Source organism: Mastigoproctus giganteus, chromosome 1, assembly GCF_048544385.1.
Source record: "Mastigoproctus giganteus isolate SK-2022 chromosome 1, ASM4854438v1, whole genome shotgun sequence".
NCBI lineage: Eukaryota > Metazoa > Arthropoda > Arachnida > Uropygi > Thelyphonidae > Mastigoproctus > Mastigoproctus giganteus.
In genome coordinates, this window is record NC_143575.1 from 110,933,158 (window position 1) to 110,945,781 (window position 12,624).

Genomic DNA, 12,624 nt, shown 5'->3' on the forward strand with positions numbered 1-12,624 from the left:
TCAGGGCACACATAACAAAAAATACAAAGAAGATTGCTGCAGAGCAAAAAACAAAACTTGCCACCATACCTTGACATCCCAGCTCCAACCAATTGATGTCAGCATTAACAAACCCTTCAAAGTTGCCATGAGAGACGAATGGAACCAATGGATGAAGTCTTCTGGGGACAATTTGACACCAGCAGGAAGAGTGAAGAAACCAACTATAGGAGAAATTTGTACCTGGGTGAAAAGATCCTGGGATAATATGAAGTTTGAGATCGTTGTCAAGTCATTTAAGAAGTGTGGCATTTCAAATTCCATAGATGGAAATGAGAACAAGGCAATATATGAAGGCAGTGATTTGTCATCAGGCACAGATGAGGACAAGCTAATGGATGGCAGTTTTGACAGTGATGAGTTGTATGAATTTTATGAAGAATAAAACTTGAGTTCAATAACTTTACGCAATACATTTTTTTTTTTTTTTTTCAAATTTCGGGCCCCAAAATTAAGGTGCGTCTTATACATGGGATAAATACGGTAAGTCTTTCTTCGTAAGAGGACCCCCGCCTTTGTTCCCCTTACCAGCCTTACTGCCCTTTTCTGTACTAGTTCTAGCAACTCTACAGTCTTCCTAAAATTAGGCTTCCAGACCTGTATGCAGTACTCAAGGTGTGGCCTGACCATTATACAAGGGGATAATCACCTCCTTATCCCTGATCGCAAAATTCCTACATATCAGGCGTTTAGAGTAGGACAAGACCTACTCTAAACGCCTGTCTGCACTGAGTATCTGAGTGCACAATTACCCCTCAGTCTCTTTCATTCTCCACTACCTTGGGTGTAACGCCACACAGTTAGTACATTTCTCAGGGGTTACTGCTACCCATATGCAGTACTTTGCATTTGTGAATGATAGAATTCAGTTTCCACTTCTCAGCCCATCTGCCCAACTTTTCCAGATCTTGTTGCAGCACCACACTGTCATTACTGTTATTGTGGATATGCAAGAAGTTGCAGTTGTTTGTGCAGAGCAAGGTTTCTCAAACTGAAAGGTGGAATGCAATGTGCTATCATCATCAAAACTATGGATACAATATGCAGTTAATGGAAGATCATTAACACTGCCAACCTTTGTATCAACTGTCAACTTTGACATTAAGCTTGCTATACCTTCATCAATATCACTGATAAATATACAAAACAACAATGGGCTCAATACTGAACCATGAAGGACACCACTAATAAAATTAATCCACGTAGAGCAGTAGCCATTGATTACCACTCTCCGTCTTCTCCCTTTTATCCATTGTAGCAACTTGCCCTTAACGCCATACTGCTCCAATTTGTACAGTAGTCTTCAATGTGCAACAATAACAAAAGCTTTCCTGAAATCCAAGTATATGATATCAAAATTATTTTTTGCTTCCAGTTCCTTTGTGACCATGTCATAGTATCCAATTAAATTGGTTAGACAAGACCTCCCTTTAACAAACCCATGCTGTGTCTGAATTATTACTGCTGTCTTATCTAGATGATCCTGCAATGGTTCTTTAACCAATGACTCCATTATTTTCCCTGGAAGAGAAGTCAAAATAATCAAAAGGTGACATGTAAAATGTATCTCCAATTCACAAAGGGGGGGGGGATCAAAGGGTGACACAAGTAATTACAGACCTAACAGGTCTGTAATTACTCATGTCACCTTTTGATCCCCTTTGTGAATTGGAGATACATTTGCACATCTCCGGTCTGTGGGGGCTCCTGAGTTCAAGGATTCTTTCATAATTATGGCTAAGGGTTTGCTTACTTCTTTTGACACCTCCTTTAATATAACTGAATAGACAATTTCTCCTCCACTTTTAATCCACGTAGAGCAGTAGCCATTGATTACCACTCTCCGTCTTCTCCCACTCAACCATCCTTTTATCCATTGTAGCAACTTGCCCTTAATGCCATACTGCTCCAATTTGTACAGTAGTCTTCAATGTGCAACAATAACAAAAGCTTTCCTGAAATCCAAGTATATGATATCAAAATTATTTTTTGCTTCCAGTTCCTTTGTGACCACGTCATAGTATCCAATTAAATTGGTTAGACAAGACCTCCCTTTAACAAACCCATGCTGTGTCTGAATTATTACTGCTGTCTTATCTAGATGATCCTGCAATGGTTCTTTAACCAATGACTCCATTATTTTCCCTGGAAGAGAAGTCAAAATAATCAAAAGGTGACATGTAAAATGTATCTCCAATTCACAAAGGGGGGGGGGATCAAAGGGTGACACAAGTAATTACAAACCTAACAGGTCTGTAATTACTCATGTCACCTTTTGATCCCCTTTGTGAATTGGAGATACATTTGCACATCTCCGGTCTGTGGGGGCTCCTGAGTTCAAGGATTCTTTCATAATTATGGCTAAGGGTTTGCTCACTTCTTTTGACACCTCCTTTAATATAACTGGATAGACAATTTCTCCTCCACTTTGCTCTGAGTTATTACAAAATAATTTAACTCCCTGTTACAGTTTGATAAACATCTGGCCTTCTCCTCCTTAAATAACTCCTCATGTGTGAATGTTGAAGCAAAATACTCATTTAGTTTTGCAGCTATCTCAGAATGATCAACTACAGTCAAAGCATTGATATGAATTGGACCAATTTGATTCATCCCCTTCCTTTTAGAGTTTATATAAGTAAAGAAGTATTTGCTATTTTTCTTTGCATCCTTTGCCAAAGATTTCTCATAATCTGCCTTCACTTGCCTAACTTCCTTTGTGGTTAGGATAACTTATAGGATTAACCCTAACACCTTCTGTCTGAGATATGCTAACTGCAGCCCAACTGAAGAGGACTTAAGAAATACCTTCGGTTGTGAATGGGAACTAAACTCAGGCCTCTCCAAATGAGCGGCAGAAGCTGATGTATCATGCTGACTAAGGTGACATGGAGGTCACAAGAGCTGCCCAAAGAGCACTGAATGTTGACACCTTGTAATATGCTTTTCTTGGCTGATGCTTATGTCAGAGATCCATAATAGAGCCATCTTCTAATTACTGTTCTGTACAAAAATGGTAGCAAAGTGTCTGTCTGTATTTTTATGATGTAGCAAGATTTTATCTGTAAGAAAGTAGTTTGTATATGTGTTACATGTGAAAGTTAAGTTTATTATCCAATAATAAACTTAAACCCAATAATTTGATGGTAGGCAATGGCATACCACCACATTATCCGATGCCACAGAGACCATAGCTAAACCAACTCCAAAAGCTGCTGTTAAAGGAAGACCTGCAACTAGGTGGATGGATGGGATCAGTGAACTTTTGGGGGTGACATTTTGTGATGCAGCTCATATAGCATATGATCGATGCAGTTCGAGGAATTTGTTGGTGGCCACAACAGCTCCTCAGGGACTATGTGACTGAAAGAAGAAGAATTTGCAAGTCGAGCTGGATCGTTCTTTTTCCACAATTTCAGATAAAGGTGTAGTGCGCATTAATTAAAGAAATTAATGGTAATGGATTTTTGCTCTGAATGCAGCATCCATTTTGCACCACTACCTACAGGATTCTAGTTAACCCCAGCTACAGCAGTCTTTCTAGGGTATTCATGTTCTGTGGGAAAAAGAAGATAGATCATCTGCATATATGCATACTTTTACTGTGTTTGGGATGTCCCATCTTTATTTATTGACTGCAAATAATTTTTCATTGAAAACAACCTTTGCAACACATTCTCTTGCAAGGGTTTGTTTTCGATGAAACAAACTGAGCTGAAAATCTAAAAATCTCTGACCTGAAGGAATTCTCTTAAGTTACACAAATATTTAAGAATGCCATATCTCCATGTGGTAATGAAAGCTTTCTCAACATCTAGAGATACCACTACCAAATGTTTTCTTTTTACAAATGCATTTTGGATCTTAGTCTAAGCCTTGATGGCTATCTAGAATGGATAATTTTTTTTTCAAAAACCAGTGATATTCTGTAATTTCAAATTAAAAAAAAAAAAAAAAACTCCAATATACTATCTTTTCTACAATTTGGTTAAAAAGAAGGTGAGGGAGATGAGCGTTTAGTTATTTCATAATGAGGGATCCTTTCCTGGCATTGGGAAAGCTAACACAATGGACTGATACCAAAAGCATGAATTAGATATTTTCAGTGAAGGTCCTCTTACAGAAAATTACAAGACAGTTCAAGCCTTTATCATACAAATAATGCACCATGATGTAATATATGTCATCAAGCCCCAATTCTGCTAGTGCAACATGTAATGATTTCTATTATTATTAAACGTTCATTATACAGAGAGGAAATGGTGATAGCAAAATCTGTAATGTATTACTCACCACATGCTTTAACCTATCAACAATCACAAAACATTGGTTACAGAATTTGATGTACAATGTCTAGCAGACCTCAATTTTTAAATATAATAAAACCAGCATTTATGAACATTTCTCACCTTTTTTCCCTTCTGGTCAATAAGATAACCTAATTTGCAATATTAAAATATCATATTCATAAAAGTACTGATTATATGCAAGAACACATTCTATTTCATTTCACCATGATTGCAATTTATAAAAGTTTATAATGCAACTACCAATAGATAAATTTCCTTGAAATTCTTTCTGTTTTTCTGTTTCTAAATGCAATAAAGAAAGAAAGAAAGAAAGAAAGAAAGTGTGACATTTTTTCTTTCCAAAAAAACAATTCTTTGTGAAGAACACACTTTTTTTTTGCCGCACAAACATAAAATGTTCATACATTAAATCAAACATTCAAGATACTTTTAATAATGCACGAAGCACTTGCTTACCTGTATTGTGAATTCCAGAAGTCCATGTATATTCAGTGCCATTTCCATTAGTTCAAACAAGAAAGAAATATATTCTACTAATGGAAGATAATTAGAATTTCCAGAGGAAAAAGAACTAAGCATTTCAACAACTGAAGTTGCACATGACAAGGTAACAACATGCTGGTCAAAATATGAAAGACTTTGAAATCTAGATGTTAAAGCATCAAAGTTAAACCCTTCTTTTACATGCTTCTTTACTTTAGCTCCATCTGCAACATCCATACACGTTTTTTTACTAAACAGTTTCATTATTTCCTTGGTCATCTTTTTTACCAAATGCCTTGCTTCATCTCGAATTTTTCCAACTCCAAAAAGTAAAATGTGCCGCTGGTTACAGTCATGGGATGCTGCTTCATCTTGAGGTAAAGGGAAATGAGTTGTATACAATAAGTGGCGAGTAGTGTTATTATGAGCAGAGGGAACAGCACTACTACTGCAACTGCTGCTACCAGTAACAACCATGGTTTCTGATCCAAGATTAGAAGGTGGTACCAGTGGTGCATGAGGAAGCGGTGTAGCTGCATTCATTGAAGACGGTTCATCTTTATCAGAGCCAACTGAGTCTGAAAGAAAAATATCTGGTTGTACAAGTGTAAAACTTAGTACACATTTAAAAAAAAAAGATTAAATAACATTCACATGCATAATAAGCAAGTTTCATGAAACAAAAATAAGGTTAGATGAACCTTCTGCATATTAAATATACAGTAAAACCTTATTAAGTTGATATAAAATTAAAAAAGGAATAATCAAACAAATAAAAAAATTACACCAAGGACATGTTTTTGTGTTCATAATCTGAAATGTAAAACTAATTTTTAATTCATAACTTAACCTTGAGCCAAATGAAAACCTGAGACAATTATTCCACGGAAAATGAAATAATCAAATCAATAAAGAAAAAATCTAAGTTTTATTTTTGTTGACACTAGACTTTGAATTTCTGGAGACTGTAATGTTCAGGAAAATAAAAATAGAAGGAATAAAAAAAAAGAAAGAAAAGGTTTGTTCTGCGAGTTTGGAGTTGGACAACGAATGGGCTGACTGTTTGCAGCCTGCCAATTATATCCTGATGGTAACTTAGTCTGAAGCTGCTTTATTTCAAGATCAACACTTCAACAATGTCAGGAAGATTTTTCTCTTTCAGCTTTCCCCTTTAGTGCAAGTGATGCTGTTGATACTGCAGATGCTAAAAACACAATAATTTCAAATATGCTTCATAATCTAGCTATTATTTATACTGGCTGCTTATTCTGCTACCTCTTGTTTTCCAAACTGCGGTGGATCCAAGATTCATCTCCAGTCACAATAGCCTTTAAAAACACATTCTTTTTCACATTCAAAGGAAAAACGCAAACATCCATCTGTCTTTTCTTGAAATTCACATTCAAAGGTGTTTCCATTTAAAATAACGTAACTTGTAAATGAGCCACTACACACAAATGCTACTGTACAAGTATTAACTAAAAACATTAGCTACGTGTTTTTAGTTAAAAACATTTAATTTCAAAAACATTTAGATGTTTTTGAAATTTATTGCGCTACCTAGCACTGAGGTTATGAACTAAGCTTTACTTTTTATTCTCCTCTCATACTAAGTTATTATAGCATTTTTTGGTATTTCTAATGTGTATTTAACTGCATTTTAAAAAATATATGTATGAATAAAGCTAGATCTTTTGGATGCATACAAATCCCCCCCCCCCTCTCTCTCTCTCTCTCTCTCTCATATTACAGCCATTCTTACTGAAAGAATGTAAAAAAAATTATTCCCAATAAGTGCAAAAAGCAACTTTTGCATGATTGGTTATTAGCATATTTAATACATACCACACACCCAACACATTAACTGATTATATTTTATTATCCAGTCAAAACATGACCACCGAACTAAGAGTGAGTATGGTACCCCCCCTTCCACTGCCAATACCACCAATGCATGGTGAAGCATGGACTCTATAAGGCATTTGAATTTGAATGTTACAAAAGGTAGGTTGTACCAAATCATCAGGATTGCATCCAGTAGATCTGCAATCTATGGTGGAGGATACAAACACCAGATCTGTCAATTGGAATCCCAGAGATATTCTGCAGGATTCGTATCTGGAAAATTCAGCGGCCAAGGTAGCATCTGGAAGTCACTGTCATGATCAGTAACCACTCTCAAACAATACCGGCAATGTGGTAGGATACATTAACCTGTAGAATACACCTGTGCCATCCAGGAAGATAGATAACATGAAGGGATGTACCTGATCAGCCATAATGGATAGGTAGTTTTTAGCATTCAGAGTGAGGTCTAGAGATATGAAGGTTCAAATAGATTACCAGGAAAACTTCCCCAAAACCAAAACATTTCCATCATGTACCTGTTTCACTAAGACAGAGTGATTCCTCTCTCTCTCTGCAGTTTTTCACTGCATCCTCCATCTACCCAATATAGCAGGAAATATGATTCATCAGAAAAAGTAACTTTTCTCCAGTCATCAATGGTCCAATGATACCATTCACATTCAGAGTGAGGTCTAGAGATATGAAGGTTCAAATAGATTACCAGGAAAACTTCCTCCAAACCAAAACATTCACATGCAAACTTCAGCAGCCATTTGCAAGGAGTGGCCATAAGCATGAGTACCTCGACTGGGTGCCTATCCTGACAGCACATAAGGAGAGCCCACTGTACCATGGTCATGGAAACATCACTTGCTGTCCTGTGGTTAAAGTACATGGTCATCAGTCCATCATTTTCCATCTATTGGCTTGCACAAGGTGGGAAAACATTTCACTACAACCATTGATGAGACATGGACAAGTGTCATTGGCCCAGCAACCACTACTCTCTTCACTATCTGCCCATTCTTGGAACTCTAACTACAGCACTACATAAACAGCAGCCACAAGATTTGCAGTTTCTGTAATACTGACAATCATCCTTTTTTTGAAGTCCATGTTGATCAAATACTTCAAATGATCTACATGCCATGACCTTGCAGTGTCACACTGACCAGTTCTCACCATGACATGTGCCTCCTGGTAGGGAGGAACTGATTGGCTTGACGGTGTATGTGGATATTTCTAGATATTCACAAATGTCTTCATCATTTGGTATACTTTTTATGACGGTAATCATTGTACAAATCATTAGAGCATGATATATTTGAAAAGTTCCTTGAATGTTTTAATGAACTTATGTTAATTTGCCTTTCTAACATCATTTCTTCAAACTGGTGTCCTTAAGCAGCAATCTAATTTTGCTAGCGAGGTGAAGTTCTCGGAAACAGTCAGGTTTGGACTAAACTGGACCCCAAGGACCAACAGTTTGGTCCTTGAGGCTGTCACAGACATTCTCTTAGGGATGCTAAGCTGTACTTGCTACCCAGGGGTCTGAAATGCTGATGGAACTGATATTCGGGTGACATTCAAGTCAAATGAACCTACTTTTGGCAAAGTCCAGTAGGTCTGTGACAGCAAAATCCTCTGCTTGCACCCTCATGATGGTGGGGCTGTTAATAACCCTGAATAAAACCCCCATGTGCAAGTCCTGAAATATGGCTGCTTTGTTATTTGTTTTTTTTAGGAGCATTAGCAACTAAGGCCATATTGCCACATTAGCAACTAAGGCCATATTGCTCCGGGATATGTGGTTGTCATTCTCTGACCTTTCCGCATCCTCTGTATTTGGTAGTCACGGACTCGAACCCCGGTCTAATCAAGAAGTGTGTGCTACGCACTGCTTCTGCTCCTGCCCACCTGGCTACGGAGGCGGCTGAAATACGGCATCTAGCATACTGAAGGTGACTACTCAGGTGAGAATCAACATCGGTAGGGGTCGAGCAGCAGTGCCCAACACAGAGAAATGCCACCCCTGTGTTACCAGGCAATACTAGGTGGTAGATGACTCTCATCAACCACTGTAATACCACCACTTTGCTTATTGGAGGCTTGAAGTGGTGGAACCTGTTTAGTCTCCAAAGCAAAGTTCCAGCAATTTCTTCATCTCTTCCATCATGTAGTACAATCACAGTCTTTTGAGGTTATGATGGACATCATGAACTAAAACACTGTTCGATGGCCAGCTGCCAGATAGTCCACTGGAACAAACCTACTGGTAAAAAAAAAAAAAAAAAAGAGCAATCATTTTCAATTGCATTTAGGCTGTTTCATCAAATCCATTCAAAGAAGTTAATTCATCGATTCTGATATATATGCCACCATAACATTAATATCTAGACATCTGCATATCTACAAATAACCTCTATTTACAGGAAAACTAATAATGTGCGCGCCTTTAGCCTTTATGATAGCTTCTAGTCTCTGTGGAACACTCCATACCAGATTTTTGTAAATGTCCTCTCTGTTTTTTCATTAGTCTCTCCTCATGGCAACCAACAATACAATTCAATCCAAAGGTTCTCTACAGGACTGAGGTCAGCACTTTGGACTAGCAAGTCCAACTTTTCAATGTTCATGACCTCGAGCCAATCCCTCACAATGCGAGCAGTACGACATGGAGTGTTCTCCTGCTGACATAAGTATGGGCCTTACCTAATGTGCTGCCACAACTTAAGTAATGCATTACTGTCCAGGATGTCTAGAGATACCTCAACATTTAGTTTTTCCCTACTAAACAACCATGATCCCAAGCCAAACCATGAAGTCTCCATCAACCTTCAATGACATGATGATACAGTCCCGTAAGTAGCTTCTCTCAGCATCCACCACACATTGGCACAATCATCGGACTGGTACACCATGTGCCATGACTCATCACTCCCTTCACTACACAGAACAGCTTTACACTTTTCTACAGCTGGGCTTTACACCCAACTAGAAGACATGTAGCATTAATTGGGTGATTAATGGCTTATAGAATGTTGGTTGGCCATGGAACCATGTCATGCAATGTCATATGCACTTTACTGGTGATGTCACACAAATATAAGAGTGCAAAGAACACTTCATTAACAAGCAATAGGTGTATACAGCTAGAAAAGTCAAATTAATTTAAAAAAAAAACATGGCCTGCTGATGATGATGATAATGAATACGTTTGCTCACTGGTGATGTCACACAGATATAAGGAATGCAGAACTGGAATTTGGGGAGTACAATGTGTACAGGAAGGATAGTCAGGATAGGAAGGGAGGAGGGGAGGGTTATGCTATTAGTTAAGAAACACACAAAATCTAAGGAAGTACAGCCAGTCAACATGGTGGACAGTGCAGTGTCGAGTCACTTTGGTGTGACATAAACACTGGGAAAGCAAAATTGAAAATAGGAGTGCGTTATAGGACTAATGACTCTGATGAGTATGATAAACAACTATACAGAGAAATAGAGTGGGCCAGTAAATCAGAGTGTCTTATAATGGGAGATTTTAATTTCCCGGATATTAAATGGAATTTGTGGATTGGTCACTCACACACTAGCAAGGCTTTTCTGGATTTATTGGATGATTGTTTTCTACAGCAGCATGATTGGAAGGCAAGTAGTGGGAGTAATACTCTTGATCTGATTATCAGTAGTGATTCTTCATGCATTAAGAATCTGCTGATAAAGGAACCCCTAGGCGACAGTGATCACAGTGTGCTGAAGTGGAATTTACACAAAGAGGTAACTACCACTGGGGGTAAAGCCAGTCAACATGGTAAAGGCAAAGGTTTTTGCTTTTGTAAAGGTAACTATGATGGTCTGAGACAGTATTTAAATTCTATACGGTGGACCAACTGATGATGTTACCAAGAGCATATTCAAAATGGGAAGCATTCAAAGAATTAATCTTGGAAGCTACTTGACTCTTCATACCAACTAAAAAATATTGTTCAAGGTTTAGACCTAAATGGATGTCAGATGAAGTAACGAGACATGTGGCCGAGAAGAAAAATGCACGGGATACATATAAATGAACAGGTGACACTGAAGCCTATGATAGCCATAAGCTGGTCTGTAACCAAGTCACAAAGGAGGTTAGGCAGGTAAAGGCAGATTATGAGAAATCTTTAGCAAAGGATGCAAAGAAAAACAGCAGATTCTTTACTTTTGTAAACTCTGCAAGATTCTTTACTTCTGCAAGACTTCAGTTATAGCTCAAACACAGTATGGGTTTGTTAAATGGAAGTCTTGTCTGACCAACTTGATTCGATACTATGATGTGGTCACAAAGGAACTGGATGCAAAGAATAATTCTAATATCATATATTTCAATCTTAGAAAGGCTTTTGATACTGTTGCACATAGAAGACTGCTGCACAAATTGGAACAGTGTGACACCGGAGGCAAATTGCTGCTAGGATAAGGATATAGGGATGGTTGAGTGCTAGAAGACAGTTGTAACTCAGAGAGTTGAGAGCTGGGGGGGGTAACTGTGCAGTCAGATATGAAGTTTTTTGAGCATTGCAGATGGTCTGCAAGAGTTGCTCATGGCATCTTGTCAATGATATACAGGAATTTTTCTAGCAGGGCAAAGGATGTGATTAACCCCTTGTATAAGGCAATGTTCAGGCCACACCGTGAGTACTGTATACAGGTCTGGATGCCACATTTTAGGAAGGTTGCAGATTTGCTGGAATGTGTAGGGAGCAGAGTAACAAGATTAGTGAATGGAACAAAGGGTTGCTCTTACGAAGAAAGCCTTTAGTTTTGCAAACTACAGTGTCTGGAGACTAGGCACCAGCAAGGTGATCTGATTGAGGTGTATAAAGTCTTGAATGGTTTGGGCATACTCAATACTGATGGGATTCTTCCTCTTTTTTAATTTCCTATGACAGCATTTCCCAATTATTCATTGGGAAATGCTGTGAGATGTGAACAAGTGTTCTGCAAAAATTTGTAATTAATAATTAAAAAAATAAAATAAATAAATTTTGCATATTTGTAGCATACACTATTTTTGAATCATTATAATTTTTAGCATTATTTTTTTTTTCGGTTATTAATATACTGGCATAGACTAATAATCAAACAGACCGTGAAACACTTTATTTTGGCAGGTTTTGCATAGAAAAAGTATTCATAGAGGTAATGCCATCTACAAAGGGCTTTTTTGCTACAAAAAAGTAGCAATATAGTGGTCTAATATGACATTCATATACGATTTAACCTGGAGTACATGGGTTGAAGGAGAGGGGGAAAGCAGGCCAATATCATAACTAAACTCACTTCCTTGTATAAATTTTTTTTGATAATCAGTATTTCGAAATATTATTATTAAAATAAATGACCATGGATTTGTGGTTGAAAAAAGGAACTTTAAAATGAGAAGCAAGTATTTCTAGTATTGCAACTGCAGTCAATGAAAATGAACCCAATATTGTCACGCTTCCAAGTGAGGATGAACAATCGCAGCCTTTTGTTCCCCAAGAATCCGAAGTTAAAAAACAGGAACCAACTAATAAAAGACCAAAGCGAAAGTATGATGACAGTTATTTGAATTTCGGCTTTACATGCTTTGAAAATAAAGATGCTCCTGATGCACAGTGTGGCATATATAATAAAATATTTGGAAATAGTTCTTTGGCTCTCATTAATCTTGTGTTTCGTAAATATATTGTGAGATGAAAAGTGTTCCGTGACTAAAAAAGTTTGGGAAAAATGCTGCTCTATAATATAGCCACTCATATTAATGTTAGCATTGCCCCTACAGGATGATATGGACATCAAACCACAGAGAAGTAAGAAGAGGAAGATAATCGCAATACAATCATCAAGGTCTGTCTGGGCATTTCAATGGAGTGGGAGACTCATTCCAGGTGGAAAACAGATGGAGCAGATTGTTAGT

At 37.6% G+C, this 12,624-nt stretch overlaps 1 protein-coding gene across 4 annotated transcripts in view; it reads right to left on the minus strand.

Annotated features, from left to right (window-relative positions):
• The window catches only part of LOC150091098 (mediator of RNA polymerase II transcription subunit 12-like protein), an 825,386-nt gene that overhangs the window by 513,386 nt on the left and 299,376 nt on the right, over positions 1 to 12,624 (minus strand). For all 4 annotated transcript variants that reach the window (XM_090374287.1, XM_090374270.1, XM_090374279.1 and 1 more), the window contains one exon: positions 4,806 to 5,410. In XM_090374287.1, coding sequence (XP_090230413.1) covers positions 4,806 to 5,410 — 605 coding nt within the window. The remainder of the gene's footprint in view (positions 1 to 4,805; positions 5,411 to 12,624) is intronic.